This window comes from Lonchura striata, chromosome 5 (assembly GCF_046129695.1).
Source record: "Lonchura striata isolate bLonStr1 chromosome 5, bLonStr1.mat, whole genome shotgun sequence".
In the NCBI taxonomy this organism is placed as follows: Eukaryota; Metazoa; Chordata; class Aves; order Passeriformes; family Estrildidae; genus Lonchura; species Lonchura striata.
This window is the reverse complement of record NC_134607.1, coordinates 55,786,452-55,806,112: the sequence shown is the minus strand read 5'-3', so window position 1 is coordinate 55,806,112 and position 19,661 is coordinate 55,786,452. Positions and strand designations below refer to the sequence as shown.

The 19,661-nt window shown below is 34.7% G+C and overlaps 1 protein-coding gene across 8 annotated transcripts in view; it reads left to right on the top strand.

Annotated features, from left to right (window-relative positions):
- The window catches only part of ANKS1B (ankyrin repeat and sterile alpha motif domain containing 1B), a 397,248-nt gene that overhangs the window by 99,279 nt on the left and 278,308 nt on the right, over window positions 1-19,661 (top strand). For all 8 annotated transcript variants that reach the window (XM_077783569.1, XM_031507463.2, XM_031507479.2 and 5 more), the window contains one exon: window positions 15,562-15,727. In XM_077783569.1, the coding sequence (XP_077639695.1) occupies window positions 15,562-15,727 (166 nt within the window). The remainder of the gene's footprint in view (window positions 1-15,561; window positions 15,728-19,661) is intronic.

Genomic DNA, 19,661 nt, shown 5'->3' with positions numbered 1-19,661 from the left:
ATATAAAGGGTGCTATAAAATTGAGGAATGCCTCTGAAAAGTGTAATCAAGTGTGATTGGTTGGTAGATATGTCTTTCCTATTTATAAAGAGAGATTCATTTCAACTATGATTAAGTTTTAAGATAGTGATTCCTGAATTAGTGTTATTCATTTTACTTGAATTTTAAGCTCGGACTTATGATATCTCGTCCTTCTTGCTCTGAGAATAATAAGATTTTAATTATAAGTACAAAAAATAGTATATTTATTATGTTTTCATTTATGATATGACAGATTGCCTTTCTAGATTGCTTCTATCCATAGAAATTAATGACAGAGATAGTTTTGGTCTTTTGTGGATTTCTTTTATGGTAGAAAGGGAAGAAGTTAGGTAGTGAAAAATCTCCAAACTAAAAGCCAGTGACTTTGATTTTTATAAATTGTTGCCATCAGTGTATGCAGTCTTTCAAGCTGTTAGCTAATCTGTTGGATCTTTCGCATTTACTTCAGAATGCAGCAGAGAACATCTTGTTCTAAGGGGTTGAAAACACAAAGTATATATGTAAGTTTCTGGATTAAGAACAGTATCTGGAATTGGTCCAACAAATTATTTATTGTGTGCAATAGCATGTTTTAGGTAAAAGTACAAAAATATGTTTCTGATACTCATGTCAGTACATTAACATATCAGAAAGCGCAGACTTCGTCAGGAAGAAACAGTGAGATAAAGGTATTTGACATAGTGTGTTAAAATGTGTACTCTCCTAAAGATCCAAAAATAGAGAAAGACTCTATCAATTATTCTTGGACTCAAGCAAATTAATTTTTACACTTCCTTTTTATTTAAAAACAAATTTTGCAATTATATAAATACATTGTGTTTTCACATCAAAGGTGAACAAACATAAAGATTGATTCCTGCTTTATATACACGGAGGAACAATGATAACATGAAATTGAGTTTTAGGTGACATTGTGAAAACGTCTGTGATCCAGTGAGCTAACAGTTTACAATATACCAAAGTTGAGGGCAGTAATCTCCTTGACAAACTTGGTTTCGTTTTGCGATTAGGGAAAAAAGTTTCTCTGGAGGTACTTCTGGCATGCAGTATGTTATTGCTGTCTCTACTGTGCTGGGAAGTGTCATTTTAGAAAGGGCTATTACAGAAAGTTCTGTGTAAAATGTTACAGCATTTAAGACCTAGCATAGCAGTAATACAGGTGTTCTCAGAACAATCAACTTTCTTTTACAATCTCAAAATTGGTGAAGTGCTGGAAGGGCTTTATGGAAAAATCTTTGTGCCTTGTAAAAATTTCAGGGGTTTAGAATATGCAGCTGGATTTTTGAGACTGAAATTTAGACATGTCATCTTATTTTAGCAGAGTGTATTCTATTTATAGGTTATGATTTAGGGTTAATTTTGGCCTTTGTTCTGGAGTTAATCTTTGGTTTAGGGCAAAAATTCAGTACCCACATGCATATTCAAGTCTTTCTGAGAATAAAGCTGCATACACTGAATGTATGTGTATAATTCTATTTTCTTTCTCATCTATAGCATACCTTGAATATTTCTGTGCCAAGAGGCTAACAGGGCCTGATGTACAGAGATAGAGGGCAGTCTGCAGTGTCAGAGAGATGACTGCTGCAGAGTTCTATATGATCCCTCCAGGATTATCAGTTTAAAGCAAGCAGTTCACACACCTTAATCTTGACAGCCATGCCAGCATATTGTTCTAATTATGATATAAAGCAATTGTGAGATAAGGCAAGTTTAGCTTGTCCCATTTAGGATGCTGCTGGGTCAACTTGACTGGACTTTGACTTGAATTATGTTGTATGTACAACTTAAAAATCCTGACAATTATTCCGTGTGTTTGACATGATGACAGCCAGGAACGCCTCATTTGTTGCAGCTCTGTTACAAAACGAAAATAATGTCTGTAAAGAGAGCAGTGCAGTTGCTATGGAAAAATTGAACTTTGATTCAAAAGCCATAAGTATAAACCTTCATGCTGCCAGTTGCTGGGAAGCATGGCTCTTCACTATAGGGAAAATCTATTTAAAATTTTAAGAAAAATATTTAATATAATAAAATTAAATATTTAAATGTTATGCTTCTAGCTTAGTGTCAAATTTTCATCTTTTAAGAGAGGGAATTATCTTCTGGGAAACCTTGACATTTTCCTTTAAGACTGATCACCATTCTTCTTATATAACTCTAGGATTCCTGGAGGTAAGAACTCCAGCAACTTTATCATGGGCTCTCTTATGGAGAGACATTCCCCGAAAATGCCTTTTTATTTAGAAGGAGGGAAGAAAAATTGGACTCCTAACTACATTTTTAGAAAATGAGAACTGTATCTAATAGTTTCTTTGTAAATACAGGCTATGGTAGGAATATATAAAGTTTGGAGTTTGATGCATCTGTTAATAGGGTTATTTATTTCGTGTCTGCCTTCCAGAAAATCATTTTGTCTGTCTGTATGTCTTTTAATAAATTTTAAAAAGTAATTTTTAATGGGAAGAGATTTTGCATACTGTTTGTATTGTAGAAGCTAGTTAAGGCTGTTCTGTAGAAAGCTTGACAGTGAAAATTGTTATGTTGCAATTATTTTTACATTTTCAAAGTCAGCTCAGGATACATGAGAGATGAATGGAGTAATTAAGTAAGGAGCCAACTCAGTTTTCACACAGACATCAAATCTGCTTCTAAAAAGCTCTCTATACTGACACTCTCTGGAGAGAGGCACCATGGCTCTTTGTTATCTCTTTCTGAAGAATTTTAATATTGGGAATTTTATTTGGCATTATTTGTTTTCATTTTAACATACTCTTTCAGTTTGAACTCCTATCTTCAGTTGCCTCAAACATTTTCTCAGTTTTTAAGCTCAATGCGAATGTTTGAGTAATTTTTGAACTGCTATGGTGCAGGGGAGGTAGTATAAAAAAGGAAGTATTTCTTCTTTGTTTTTAATAAAAACAGACAAAAGCAAAGTACATGTTTTTAATTAAACAATAAAGTCCAAAGTGTTTCAGCTTAGTTTTTCAATCCATTAATAACTTTACCTTTCAGTGCATTCAGTGGAAGAACATTTCAAATTAGTCTGGTAATGAAGCAGATTTGGCTCATCTTACTTAGTGCTGAAGTTCTCCAAAATTAGAAACAGAAAGTCTTGTGGCATTATCTAATTTCTGTGTTACAGGGAAGGAAACCTGTCTCCTTATTTAGTGATGGTATATACAAAGTAGAGAAAGCTTTGGCCTAAAATATACCTGAGTACGGATAGCTAGTGTAAGATTGTTATATTATCTAGAATACTTTCCTATAGTTTCTAACCTTCAGTGAAAAATATTTTTTTCTTCCTAATTTAGTAGATTAAATTATAAATTTAAATAAATGGGAGTAACATGGAAAGCTCTAGTACCCATAAAAATTATTTATGTTAAACTCTTGATTTGCAGTGCTGTTTCTTTTGCAGTAAGCTTAAGTCTTAATAGTAATTTCAGGAACACACCACCCACACACTGAAGCAGCTACTGAAAAGTTCAATATATAGTCTGCCTAGAAAGAACCAGCAGGTGATGGTTATAACCTGTTGAACAGCAATAGGAAATAAGTATACTGAAAAAATTCTGGTTTATTTTAGTGTTATGCTACATTTTCTGATTGTGTTTTAAGGAATGAAGCTGAACATTTTATTCTTGCATATGGTATATATTGGATATGTAGCTTCTGAATTTCCAGTGTAAATTTGGAGTTGCCCATGTAAATTTGTGGTGTCTTGTGGCAAATGCTTTTTTACTGTGCTAGTTGTGTAATCTAGACACCACTGCGCAGGTGTGTAGTATGTCCAGAGAAGTTATAATCTGCTTATCCTTGCATATTTTCAGAATTGACTTGTCAAGCCCCTAAACTCTGCTTCAACTGCAAGTTTGGATGAGATCACTTCCAGAGATCTTTTCCATATTGTTTCTAACACCTATATTCTATACTCCTCTCTAAGGCTATGGGACATTAGATGAGCTTATTTCTTTAATGGTTTAGGACTGCCTCTTCAGTTTGTAAATGACTGTTTTTGAAAATTTGGCTTTCCCTGTCAAGCACTGTGTAAATCTGGTCACTGCTGGCACGTGTTGACTCTTGGTATGATGATGAAACAGCAAAATTAAACAGGATGAGGGAGAAAGGAGAGAGGTGTCAAAATGTACTGGAACTATTGATGTATGTCAGAAATAATCTGAAATATTGATGACTGTAGTGTTTTACAAGGTTAAATTTAATTCCTATTAATCACATTCAAATTCACGTTGAAGTTACTGTTTAATTGAATACTGACATACCTAACTGAAATGTCACAATGGTAATCTGGGAAGATCTGACATAGTATAACTATATTACATTTTGTTGTTTTGTGGTCTCAAATTTAGTGGTAACCGGAAGACACACTTTCATGGAATGTTTTTCCTTTCAGTGCTGCCTCTCAAATTACGGGAAAATGGAAAAAAAAATTGAATTGCCTCGTGACTAGATAGCAGTAGCACATGGCAATTAGCTGTGTACATGTGAGAAGTTCATCTCATGTTAAAAACTTCATGTTTGGACTTCAACTGCTTCATAAAAGGAATTTTAAAGCAGTATATTAAAACCTGAAAATTTATGTTGATCTTCCTGGTTATTCTGACCAAATTGGGCTACTAATTGTTCAGTAGTAACATTTTCAGGGGGAAAAAGCCATCATAGATACACTGTATTTGTTGTTCCTACCATAGTAACAGGAGGAACAGGTTATGCACAAAAGTGTTGGTGTTGAGGTGTCTGGAGTTAAGATATCAGCTGAGTGGGGATATCTGGACATGGTGATTATGACATGGATTTGCTACACTGATTATCTGTGCAGTCAGACTTTGTGTCAGGTTGTATTCCTGTGAAGGGCTGTTTAAAGACACTTGATGTTTTGGGACTTTTTTTGAGCATAAAAACCTATTTTCTATTTTGTTTTGCTTATTTCTGTTATGTTAAAAATATATCTGAGAACCAAGATAATACTGGAACTGTAAGGAATATTTTTTTCACTTCAGTTTTTATAGTACAAAAAATCATATCTTTACATGTAAAGTGAGTCCATGAGAAGTCTGTAAAATGTATAGACCTGATTTATTTCTGAAGAAAAGACCTGACTGACAGCTGAAATTTTAAAAATAACAATTCTGTAGTATCTGTGAATCCTCTCTTGCTATGCAAAAGGAATTGTATGCCTTGGGTTTGAAGTCATGTCTGGTGGTTGTATTTTACTGAAAATCTTTAATGCTGGTATCCATTATACCAGCATTGAGTCTAAAAATGGGATAGATCCTGAATCAATTTATTTCTTAAGTATAAGCATTAATGTGCTCAGTCCCACTTGGGTTTCCATACAAATGGAACTTTATAAAGAGATATTTTATATTTTCACTAAAATTCAATAGTAGTCTAAGACTTACAGTTTCTTAAAATCCCAAACTGATTGTTATGATTTTTTTTTTTTTTTTCACTACTAGCAACCTGTCATTGAGAAGAGCTCATGAACTGGATATAAAACAAAATGAAACTGAATTTGGGGGATCTGTATTTAAGGTATCAAAGGGTATCAAAGAAAGTATGTAAGATTACATTGCCTCATGTTTTCATGAAAAGGTATTTTAGATTCACTTTGGATAGGAAATGTGATCTACCAATTATAGTGAAATACGGCTTTTTACTTTAAGGTTTCTCAAAAAGGCAATTCAGCTAGAAAATGGGAATCTCATGTTTCATGTTTTTTTACCTAGAATTTTAATCATATATATTGCTTTAGAATGCAGATGCTCTATTCACAAAGTGCAATAAGCAGTTTTGTTTCATAAAATGTATTATAATAAAAAGAAGTCACATTAATGGTCCTAATAGTATGGAGAATAGCTGTGTTCCTTTGGTGATAGGAGGAGATAGCTTTTATTAAAAAAAACATGTTACAAATATGTCTCTGTATAACCCGAACAGTCCACCTGGCATTTTATAATTTTTTGAGATAAAAGGTGTAAGTGTGAAGATAATAAATTGACAGTATCATGCCAACTGTATTATTTTTGGAGGTTCTATAATTTTATAGCATCCTAGTTTTTGTATCACAATATTTTATACTGTGAAGGAAAAGAGAGAAAATAAAATCTTTAGGCAATGTTCAGGCCTATTTATATCCACCTAATTTTGTATTTAGCAAAATTGAGTCTATAACTGTCAATGTTTTAGCCCAACGGTACTTACAAACCACTGGGTTTGTCCCTAATTAGCTTCTATGATTAGCAGATACTGCATACAGATAGCAGTTCTATATACACATAAAGCTTTTTTTGTGAACTGTTGTAATATGTTTGTATATGGGCAGGTGATTAAATTCTCCCTTATTCAGACTGGTTTTATAGAGCTAGTGGTTTTACATTGTGAAAAGCAAATATTGACCCAAGTTCCTTCAGAAACCCATCTGGATATTCTTGCTCCTTGTATTATTAAGAAAGTGTCAACATCTCTGAAGATGTTCGACTGATTGCTCTTTTCTGTTGAACAGCAAGCCATTGTGAGCCAGCCAGTGTGAGATACGAAGTTAGGATGTTTTTGACTTCATGCCTAGCTTTTGAGCTGAATTTGTGTGCAAATTAAACACCAGGACACTTAGGGACACAGCTGACAAAGCAGCTTCATTCCTGGACTTCCCTTCAGTCCTTTCTACCCACTTTCAAAGAGGACAGGCTGAGTGTATCTTCTTCATATTCTTTTTGAATTCAATAATGTTCTACTGTAAGGTTCGTGAGCAATTTTTGAGCTGCCTCTCAAGGATAGCAATCTTAACATCTTTCTCCCACAGACAGTTATTTCTCATCATGACTGTAAGATCAAAGAACAACTGCTCACACTCCACAGTTTAAATTTTTAGTGGCTAGAATATATTTTTTTTGCCCAGGAAGAAACACCTACTGCCAAGGGCTTTCTGTTGTCTGGCTATATGTGGTTTCATGTGACATCCAGGCATTCTGAGTAGCAAATTGCTTTTTACTTAACAACACTGTTTTCTCATAATGAAAATTTGAAAGTATCTTGAGTTTGCACATTACTTGAGGGTTTAAATTTTAGTGTTTGCATTGCTACTTTGAAGATGAGTTATTAATTGATGAAATATAAGAAAATAATTGAATCAGAGCCTAGAGCAATAGAATCATTAGAGAAAAAGTTATTTTTTGAGAACTTTTTGCCATCTTGGTTTTGGAAGACTCTGATGTAGTTGTTTGTGTATATGAAGGAAATGACAACATTAATAGAGAATACCCGTAATAAAAGTATTCACTGCAGCTTGTATGACTGCAAACCTGAAGCAAGACCCCTTAATTTCTGTTAAATAGACAGAGTGGTAGCTGTTCCAAATTGGAATCTTGCCGTAAACCTGTAGAAAATTTTTTGAGTTCGAATTTTATTGAAAATGTGATTTAGGTTCCCTTATAATCTTATTAATTTCATTTTATGTAATCTTCACATTCTTTTTCCATTTCACAATATCTCGGGCTGAGAATTTGCAATGACTAAGTAGATTATCATACCACAGACATCATCATAGTAACAATTAAAGCAGTAGAGCTTTGGTATAAAATGGTGGGATTTCTTGTTTAAAGAACCATATGGAAGTTTATTTTATTATTATTTTATTATATTTTTTTTTAGTGGAATGGTTTTGCTTCAGTGATGAATTAAGTAATTATGTTCATGTATTGTCCTTATATTTCCATCTTACCTGCTGAAATTCAACATGACCACATCAACCCTCGTAAAATTGCCAAGCATATAGGCAGTATGAGGAGATAGCACTGAGCAATGGAGCTTTTTGTATCCATAGAACTAAAAATTCATGTTATGAATGTTAGTAGGCTTTGGCACACTTTTGGCCAGGAAACAGCAGTGTTCATAGGTTCCTGTTCAGAACTACTGGTCTGAACTGTGGTATGAAATATAAAATTACTGGGTTATTTAAGAATATAGAAGATAGAGGCAATATCCTCTTGTGTTTACTGCTAATGTGCATATTTCCCCTGTTGCCATGGAATAACTTGTTTTACTGTGTTTAGGCACCACTTCTAGCTTACAGTATGAATTTACTTTCCCGCTGACAGTCTCTTACTGTTAGGCTTAGTTTTCACATTGATGAAATATCTGCAAAGTTTATTTGGTACAATTTGATTAGGAAGTGTTAACTTTTACAAACTTTGCATGCTCCTGGGATCTTTAAAGAACAATCTCAAACTTTTTTTTCAGTTAATTTTGTATTTAACTTTTCTCTTCAGTTATGTAACAAATAAAATATGATTCACAACAAAGTTTTTTGCTTTGACAGTACAACTCTTATAACTTCAGTATTTTGAAAAGCATTTTCTTGTTCTTTCTATTTTTCTGTGGGAGCATGTGTAGGAGAGATTTCTTCTAAGAGAGTCTTGGTTTATGCTATTGCAATAATAACTTTTATAGCAAACATACTTAAATTTTTATTTCTTCAGTGTCAAAAACTCTTGAGCATGAAAAGTTGTCTTTCCTGAAATAGCGAAGATTTATTTGTCTCTTCTATCAAACCTATTGCATGTGATATCAAATAATTGGTTTCTAATCTGCAAATTTTTCAGAGTATTTAGTTCAGAACAAGATACATGGGTAGATATAGAATATTTTTTAAAAAGTCATAGGTTATTTGTAATAGATAATGGATTAACACGTTTTGGTGTTAACTCTCTCTTTTTAAAGACAATTTCCCCCATAATATCTCATTTTAGTGAAGTTATCTGCTCTCCGGTCAAGTCAGTTTACAGCTGTAGGGTTGCTATTCACAGAGCAGTTGTGTTTTGCTTCAAGATTTACTTGAATGCATTCAGTTTTTCTCTCCCCTTCACAGCAACACATACATTTTTCATTTAGTGGTTGATAGTTGATAGAAATTAAGCTATAAAATGTGAAAAATGTGAGTCTGCTTAACACAGAGTAGTGCATTAATTGTTTTCAGCATTTGCTGCCAAATATTGACTGCAGTATAAGGTTTCTCAGTATCTAACATTTTCCATGGTTACTGCCCTTATAATGTGAGGGATTAGTTTTCCTGTTTGCTGCTTCAGTTAGAGCTGTGTGTGTATGCTTAAAATGTAGGCATTAGAGCATAAGCATCTTGCAGAGAAGTATTGTTTCCATGGAGCTTAGGTTTAAGCTCATTTTATCTTTTTTTTTAATATAATAGCCTTTATTTTAAAGAGGCATTTTCCCACAACTTCGAGTTCAAACAAGACATGATTTTTTAAATGTCTTTCATGAAAACAATAAAATAAAGGGAGGATATTTAAACTGGAAATTACTTTATAGTTTATAATAGTGTTTTTTCCAGCTAAATAAGAATAATTTATTAAAACAGTTACTATATTGCACTACATTGCCACACACAGCCTTTAATGTTTGCATAAACCAGATTATGTACACTTTTAGTATAATCTTTGTCACAGTGAGTTATTTATTAGAGGGAGCATCTGCTCTTTATCGTGGCCTGAGTGTTGAATGCATGGGAAAGCATGTAACATGACTGCAACAATCTAGCTTCATTTGAAATGCTGAATATCTGCCAGTTAGAATTATGAAAACACTGCATAAAATATAGTGACATATTTCTGCAGCTGAGGTTAGCACTGCATTCATTATGCTCACAATTTGCCCGTGTCTTCACACATTTATAGTTTAGGCAATATTAGTGAGTTTTGTGTTGTAAGGCATTGTAGGAACCTTTAGCTTTCAGGGATTTATGTCTGTACAGTTTTTTTTATGAAATTTTAAATTTGAAATATGGATATGGGAAAATATCAATTGGAAAAGGAGAAAATAAACCTATATTTGGGGTGTTATATAAATAAGGCTCTTTTTTCATATGTAAATTTTCAAAAAGCAAGTCTAAATTTTGAATGGTTTCTGAAAACCTAAACATCATATTTACATTTCTAACCAAATGAACAGGACAACAACTCTTGCATGCTTTTTAAAATTGATGTTTTTCTCAGCTCTGTGGAAGGCTTACTGAAATTTAAAAAGACTGTTTCAGGTGTTGAAGGGAAATAAGTATTTCTGTTAACTCTGTACATGTGTTATTCCTACATCCGCAAACCTGCAATTTCAGGTGTTTGCTGAAAGGGTAAAAGATCCTACTCTTTTAAAATCCATGCTAGAAATACTCTATGCAGGCCAGAGTAGATCCTCCAGTGTCATTACCCTTAAATGAGATTGGTGATTTTCCAGATTCTGTAATATATCATGAATTTTATTATATGTTCTATGACAAATTACACATTCAAGTGTTTCTAGGTGTCATAACAATGAACATTTATGATAGTTTGACTCATGAAAAATTATTCTAATTGTACAACACTATGAAACTTCCTTTGTAAAATACTAAATTATTAGTAATAGATAAATGAGTTTTTACTAGCCATAAATTATAATAATATTCCTGATATCTTTGAGTGGAAAGACAGTCAAAATAAATATTTCATCATCTACTTGGGGTTTTGGGTTATTGTGACATAGGAAATACTTTCAGTTGTTTATGCTCAGTACTTTATTGTGGCAAACTTGTGCAATGCCATTCAGGTTCATGTGCTTCCCTTTCCACATTGCTGCATGTCAGAAAACTGTTCTAATTATCTTGAGTCACTGGTCAGGACTTCTTTCTTGTTTGAATTCTTGATTCCACTCAGCACCTTATCTTTATCATTAACATTTCAGTGTGAAGTGTCCCAGTCCAACAAGGTTTGTCTGTTTACAAATGTCAAGAAGTCTGTGTCATGCAAGTACACTCAGACTAGATGTAAGGAAAATATTTTTTACAGTGAGGATGGTGAATCACTGGAATAGTTTGTTCAGGGAGGAGATAAATGCCCCATCCTGGGAAACATTCAAGATGAGGGGCTCTGAGCAATCTGGTCTAGTTTAAGATACCCTTCCCTGAAGCAGGGGGTTTGACTAGATGACCTTTAAAGGTGCATTCCATGATTCTGTGGCATACATGGGATAAATGCAATATTCATTGCTCACTCTCAGGATAATCAGGAGCTTTGGGTTGATGGAGCATATAAGATCAATAACTCTTCAAAGTTTCAGCAATAAAGTCTCATAGTACTCTTCTAAGGAGTAGCTGGGCAGTATTTATCATACTATGATGGAAGGGCAGCCACCTGCATTCTAGATGCTGGTCCGCTGGCCTTCAGCAAGCCCAAGGAGACAACACAATACCGTGGTGGATCTCAAGGGTATGTCAGAATTTAATAGCTGTTCTTTATTATCTATATAAATGAAAAATATTCTAAAGGCAGATACATTGAATTCTTATTTTCTGTGTTTCCCAGATTATTTCTAGTTTAAGAGGAGAGTTGTGTATGACTCTTGATGTGTTGTCCCATGTTCCAGGGGAGTAATAAAGTTTCAAGTGTCCTTATTTTTATAGGAAAGGATATTGACAGAATGAAAAAAAAATTATAAAGTACAAATTCTATCTTCTTGTTAGAGTTTCAGTTCAGATTAGGTGCCTCCTGAGCCTTTATCATTCTATTCATGCAAACACAAACTTGCATATACTGCTTATATCTCAGCCCTTATTCATACATCATTCAGTTTTCTTCTTAAAAGGAAGGCAAGACTATATAGAAGGCAGAAGCAAGAGAAGCTGGAAACCTGGAAAAAATATGGAAAAAAGAGGTCTAATTCAACATCATGTAGTTCTTGAAGATTTAGTCATATTATGGCACATTGTTTCACAATTGTGTATAACTCTCTGCAGTGGCTAAAAATAGGTATTTTAGGAACAATTTCATTCCAACTGATTAACAGTCCTCCTCCCCCTGTGCGAGTTTCAGATAGTGCATCATAGGTATTATACCTTCAAACATATGCTCAGAGGAGACCCAGCTGACTGCAGGCCTATGAATGAGGGCCACAGTGTGTCCCTGGCATGTGCTTTGCAACTTCAGTGTCACATTACTGTTTCTTTCTACAAGACAAAAAATCTAATTTACATTGAATAGTATGGGTGGTTGTTCTCTAGTGACTTCCCACTAGAGTGACTCACTCACTCTTAGTGTTGGGGTTTATTTTTACTTCCATTGTGTGTGTATTTTTATCCTTTCACAAAAAACTCCAAACTTGTTTTAACGTACTAGCAGCCCAACACATTATTTTTATGAAGTTATAATTTCAAATAAGGACAAATTCTGTCTTGATGTTGGTGGTCAGTTATATGTCTCATGTTCAGCAATTTGGAGTGGTTAATAGAAATTTGAGATTGAATAATCTCTATTTTTAAAACAAAAATTAGAATCACATTTTGATTTTGGAACTAAAGACAAGGGACGAGTATTTTAGGAGGTTTTATTTTGGAGTCAATAATAAATTGGACATGTAGAATTACTGTAGTTACTTGTTATTGCAGTTGGTCAAGAGCTTTCAGTCTTAGAAAAGAACAGAATCACATTGCTTCACATATGATACTTATAATCTTCCAACATCTGCTAACATCTAAGTAGAAGTCGGTGAATTAGTTTAGATCTTAGAAATTTCTAGGAATGCTCAGTACCAGCAAAATGGAGAACATTTTGCAGCAACCAGAGCCTTTACAATGCCTTTCTGCATTTTCTTTTTTCTTTTTGTTACAAACACACTTTTTAGTTAAGGTTTATCATCTTCACTTAATGGGTTGATAGAATTGCTGGCTTTCTAAAGTATTAGCAATTCTTTTTTGGCTCTAATTAGTTTATCTTCTGCTGGACATACTATTATTGTATTTTATTTATTAGAGAGATAATTAGGAAGAATTTAATTGCTGCTAGTTTACATTCTAACAGTTTTCTGAGAAACCCCATCATTTTTATTTATTCTTCTGACATTTATATTCATGCAAAGTTACTTACAGAATATTGAATAACATTCAGAAAATCAAACTGAATGCTAAGAGAAATTAGGAAAGGAGTAGAGTACAGAAGATCATTATGTCAGTATGACTGCTTGGTGAGCCCTCATCTTAAATGAGGAAATCTGAGAAAATGCCATCGCTGTCATATGATTGAAGACTGAGAGGATGAAGGATGACAGGGATGGTCAAAATCCTGGAACAGCTGGGTAAGTAGGTTAGTGTTTCTCATTCCCTAAAGAAGAGGACATGGGAAGTGCACATGTCTGCAACATCACTAGGAGGGGATAAGTGAAGAACAACCTTTCATTGCCATCTAAAGTATAAAATGGTGATGTCAAACTTGGTGAGGTAGCTGAAAAATGGGGGCAAACTGGGGGCATGAAAACTATTAAAGGGGACATGTGATCTAAAGGCAACTTGAGAAGGTAATTCTAGAAAGTTGAATTGGTAGACACGTGAAACAAAGTCAGCACCTTTTGACTCTCAAGTGTGAGACCCACAAGGTGTTGCAGAAGGAGGAGCAGTTACTACATGCTTGACCTAATCTCATATTGGTTTCACTGTTCTCTAGGTCAGCACTGCTGGATGCCTTTACAGACAGAATACTGGGTGACAGAAAGTATGATCCAAACTCCATTCTAATGTTTGGTGTATCAATTTTAATGGTTTTTTTTAAATGTAGCTGAACTCAGGTGCTGAACAGAATTTCACTTTGGGTGTTTTGTGGCAATTTTAAGGCTTCACTATTTCTTCATGGGCTTCTCTAGGCAGATTTACAATAAGTAGGGTTTTGGCATTCTGACATAAATTCATGTTGCTAGAATAGTACAAGGATTACATTGAAGTTTTCTGTTTCAGTCATTGTTTTGGTAAATAAATTTTTGCCTCTGCCTTTTTATAGCAGACTTAAATGGACAGGCTAAAAAATTTTTTTTCAAGGTTGGAAGGATTCCTTCTCTTGTCCTGCAGTTGCACTTCAGCTGCTTTGATGCCTCTATAATTTTCTGTTAACTTCATTTGAGGAATAAAATGGCTTAAGTTAATAAAATTACATTTGGAGCTGCAGGAAGCCTACTTGCAAAATTTTGTAATCTTTATAATTTCTACTACCTAAAACTAGTTATTATTAGTCTTTATATGTGAGGTTACTAATACTGAGAGCACATAATCTGACTAGGTAGAAACTGTAAAGGGAGAAACAGAGATGCAATCGCATTCCTCTTTTAGGTATGTTTTTTGAATGCTGGCCACCAATTTTGTACTGTTTGCTACTACGTACTATTTTTTTTTAATTACAAGTATTCTATTTATTATTTATTCTCTTTGTTTATTTATTATATTTATTTTATTATTCTAATCTATTTATTTTATTTGTATGATTTTTTTTCCCTGATCACTGCTACCAGTGTTCATTTTCAAGTTCTTTGTTAGTTAACCTGGGATTTAAATCCGTCTCTACTAAAGTCATCACTAATTTTGAAATGAAGCAGCTCTTGGTTTCATCTCAACCCTATCCTTCAAGAGGCCAAATGATGAACTTTCATAAAGATAAAATGAGCACAATGACCAGGGAAAAAAAAAAAAAGGCTAAGAGTCATGTAATTATTTGCTGACAGTATAAATCATTTATCTGAAAAAGCATTATTAGCTACAGACATAGCTTGCCTTAGGTAATACAAGTTCTTGGTGAAGAAATTGTTACTCCACATTTTGGACATTGTATTCTTCAATCATTTTCTGAGTAGGGCTATGATAATATCTAACTGTCAGGGAACTTCTTGCCCCTTGCCTTTTATTATATCCTACTTGATTTATGTCTGATGCTTGACTTTCAGAGACATCCACATGTCCAATATAAGAAAGATGTGAAAATGTGTCTTTGCCCATGCAATTGCTTTCTGCTGGGATTAAAAAAATAAATCTCTGGTGAAATTCTGTTGAAACCGGATGTTATCTTCTTATTCATGTTCAAAACTAGAAACACTCTGCTTGATTCAATTACTGTACCAGCAAAACTTCTAATTCCTTTTTTTTTCCCCCCCCCTCAACATTTGTTAATCAGTAGAATTTGCTGTACGTATTGCTGTCATAGGACCTTTTGTCAATATTTTGCTCAAACGTAGTGCAGTAATTAATCTTCATCACAGCCTGGGATCATGCTATCCATATGTAGAAGGCATATTTTTAGTTTTCTTATATGTAATGTAAACATTCTGTAACACCATCCCTGAAGAGAACATAATTGTAGTGGTTAATGTATTTTTTGGTCTTATGAGATACAATTAAAAAATAAAATGAGACGTCCCTTGAATTACAACCTAGGTATGGCAGAAGCAGTAATCCAGTTTTCATTAAATACAAAGTTTGATGAATATAGTTCTTCTGTAAACTGAACAAGAACTGTATTATTCAAAAATTTTAAGACTTAAGAAATGTTTTCTTCCAGTATGCAATTCTTCTGGTCTGTTACAGTTTGGATTTCAGCAGAATGCAGTATTTAATTTGTTGAATCTTGCTAGCCAGAGTTATTGAGCCTGGTTCTTTACCTGTCATCTGAGAAATATCTCTTACCTACTTAAATTTTTGCATTTCAGGAATCTTATTCAAAGAAGAGAGGTTATGCACTGGAAGCAATACCCTCTGTACCTCTGGATGCAGTTCCTTCAGAAAATGACAGCACTCTTTGTGATTCGATAGACATAGCAGTCACCAAAAAGCCTTGTTCCCTAGAGATAGCAAGAGTTCCTTCCTCAAGACCAGGTAAATCACCAAATAATCCTTTACACAGTCATTGGTGTAAGTGTTAATCTGTAGAATATGTAGGTTTATGTTTTTAAGCATGCAGTACTCTGTTTATTTAGCACAGTATGATTATAGTTTTCCATTAGCTACCATAAGAGTTCCACATAAAAATAAAGATTAATAGCAAAATGTTGTAGAAGTGAAAAGAAAGCAGATGTTGAAATACTTTTCTGGATAAATACAAGGTTGCAAAAAGCCAACTCAGAAACAGTGTCTTGTAGACAAGCCTTTTGCAGTAATCCTTTAACCAACTTGTTTCTTGTTTTTCTAAACACCCCTTAGCAACGACATTATGGAACTACTTCAAAATTTAAAGTACTCTGCTTTTTCATGTTATGTGAATGAATATCTGATCCATTTTTGAAAATTAAATATGAATGAGAATTAAGAAAAGTATTAAATGAAAGTTTGACAGACTGCTGTTTGTGTTATATATATAGGTTTGAAAAGCAATAAGTTGAAATAGTTAAAAACTAATAGAATTATGCTAAGTCAGATATTATCTTTAAGTATGATCCTATGTGTAAGAATTCTGTATGTGTTCTCCAAAATTATATTATCTCTTCCATTACCCTTGTTTGAACTCTTCATTAGTCACCACCTGGTACAGGAATTTCAGAATATAGTAATATTGCTCTAAGTAATTTGACTGCTTTGACAAATGACAGTTCTCAGCAGCAGAGACCTATTTGAAACAGGCAATTGGCCTTCTGACCTGTTGGATCTTGATTAGGAATCATGATTTGAGTAATGTACAAGGATGACAGATGATTGTTGACTACCATCATGTTACTGATCTGGTCTGTGTAAGGGAAGTGCCTTCTTGATTTCACAGCTGAACTAATATTGAAAGAGTGCCAGAGCTATATTGTGCACAGTGTATGAGGACCAGATAGCAAGATAAGGTGGAGTGGATCATAGTTCCCACCTCTCTATTAAATTTGGGTTAAAGAAGACTTGCTGGAACCTGCATTATAAGCAGCAGCCTAAAAGGTGACAGAAAATAGGATAGCATCTTTATAGCATAGTTGCACAGAATGGACCAGCATCTGGCTTGAACATCAGCATGACTACTTGCTTCTACTGCTTGTTTATGACTTTTATAATCTAAAAAAACATTAGTCTGTGCAGGACAGTATTGTGGGTTGCTTTGCAGTAGAGGAAGAAGATAAAGTATCTTTGTTTTTCACACTTCTACTTGAATAATTACCATAAACATATGTATTGCAGTGGAAAGACTGATACACATACCAAATAAATTGGTAGGGGGAATTCATTACCTGTCTTCTTAATAATGGGGCTCAACAACAGATCTTCCCATTATAATTAGTATTTTTAAAAGAAGACGGAGTTTTCACTAGTTAAAATACCAGTTTTGGAATTGTGCTTTCCACTGAACACAAGCATTTTTCTTAGGTATAGTAAGTCCATTAAGATCAGCATGAAACACAGATCCTATTAAGGATATTTTTGTGTCTTAATCTGGAAGTATGTTTTGTGTAGTTTAAAATAGTGTGTATCAGAGGCCTAGAGTATAACCAAGGAAACTGTAGGACATTCATGAGGGCACGCATGATATTTAGATGATCTAACAAGATCAATGCATTGAGAATACAAATATACTGTAATCCCTTCTATAAGTTTTCCATATACCACTATGATATTTGCCTCTTGGCATATTATTGGGAAGAACATTCAGCTGTATAGAAAAAACGTGGTTTTATTTTGAGCTATAAATGTATAAGTTTTTTAAATGGCCTGCCTTGCAAGCCATATCTGAAATAATTTTGGCTTTTATCTTATACTAGAAATGGACCAAATTAAATAAATCATGTCATTCTATAAGGTATTTAGCATTAGATGTAATTGTATCCTGCCACTTAAGGCTGTGTAGATTTATTGCTTGAATAAGTTACATATGATTATAGATCATTTATTTAAAATAAATATCTAATTCTGCAATTTTTTTTTCCCCTGAATTTCCCTCAGTTTTTGTGTCACTGAGACATGGCAACTTTGGGAATACTGTTTCAAATTTCTGTATTATGTGATATGTAAGGTTCTGGGGAGAAAAACAGACTGGTCTGTAATCCTCCTGAATTTTATTGTTGAACTGGTAAGGAATCACAGAGGATGAGAACTCCATGCAATAAATGGTAAAGGGTTATTTGTTTTCAGGGAGAAAAACTGAATAGAAAGCAAATAAAAGTAGTCATATAGTTGGCTATTTCTACTTCTGAAACCCTATGTTGCGTGAGTTTTATGTCTGTTTGCAAGAAATTAGGTTTCTATAGGAAGAGGAACAGTTACATTTATTGGTTTATACTCACAGTTAAAGCAGTTGCTTCTAATTAGCACAGATTTAAGAGTAAAAAAACTGTCTCAGTCCAAGTTCAACTGTTCTTTGTTTCTATGATAGATTAATAGGACAAGTTTGGAAGAGTGTATAAGCATTTCTACCTTTAAACTAATAGCTAAGGCATGATAGGAATATTCTGAAATACTGTGCTCATTGAGAACATTTTTTCAATTAAGTAAAATATAAATTTGGGGTTAAAATTTCATAGATTCATTTCATAAAATGAATATAATTGATTCATTAATCAATCTTACTGATTATTCTTTTGCACAATGGCAGTATCCCTATGAAAATGCAATCTCTCAATTGAATGCTGTGAAATGCGATTGAGAACAGAGCAAAGCAGGCCCAAGCTCAATAACAAGGAAAAAAAAAACTTTATTAAGCTACTACTACTACTATAATACTATAAAAGGAAAAAGAAAGAAGAAAACACACACAAAATTCAAAATTAAAACCTTCCAAAGCATTCCTCCTCCCACCACCCAACTCCAACAAACCACAGTGAGACACGATCTGGACCCCAGTCAGGTTTCCACCCTCCAGACAATCGATACTCAGTCCATCAAGGGAGAGAGGAGTCTCTCCTGTGCCACAGACCCCCCTAGAAACACAGCTCCACATCCTGTGTTTCCATGTCACTCATGGCACCGCCCAGAGAAGAAGTTTGCCATGGTGTCCCTCTCCTTTCCATGCACAGTGGTTTCACCACCAATGCATGGATGGACAGACTGCTTTTAGGATTTTTCCTTTCAAGGATGCCCTGCCAAGAGGGGAAAAAACAACAGTTCAGTTTTTCATTTTTGGGACCACAGTCACCCCCATTTTCCCCTGGGGCTGAGGGTCCAAAAGCAGGGATCTTCTTCTCTTCTTCTCTGAAGACAGGGGGCACCACAACAAACCTCCCTAACTTTTCTCTGTTCACTCCACTTCTGTCTTTCCCCAGCTGAAGCAGGTCTCTTGGCTCACTGGCATCCTCCTAAAATACAGTCTCTGTTGGAGGAGAAGATCCATTCAGTCTGTGGCTACCAAGAAAAAGTCCAGCCAAAAGCCACTCCATCATCTCCTCCCACCTAGAATTTCTCCTTCCAACATCCCAGGGTCCAAGCTGTCTCTCTTCCTCTCTTCCAAACCAAGGAGGAGAAAAATTTCAGAAAGCTTTAATTTCTTAAGGAAGGATTAAAAGTCCCAACTCCCAAGGATGGTTTGATGCCCAGACTCCAGCTCCCACAGCAGCTGGGCACCTTGCGCCCCCACCCCGCTCTTCTCCTTCCCCGCAGTGAACTGCTGACAAGCCGCTGCTGTCTCTTTCTTGAGAAAGAGAGAGAGACTCTGGGGGGGATGGAGACATCCCAGATTTCCCTCCTTCCATCTGCAGGGGGTTCCAGTCCCTCCACCCTTGGGCCCACCTCAGTCAGGCCATGGGCCTCCCCCTCCCCACCCAGCCACGGCCGGGCAGGGGAGAGGCTGCACTGCACGTTGACCGGAACCAAAGAGAGCGAGTTCTCCTGGGAATTCTGCTTTTAACCCCTC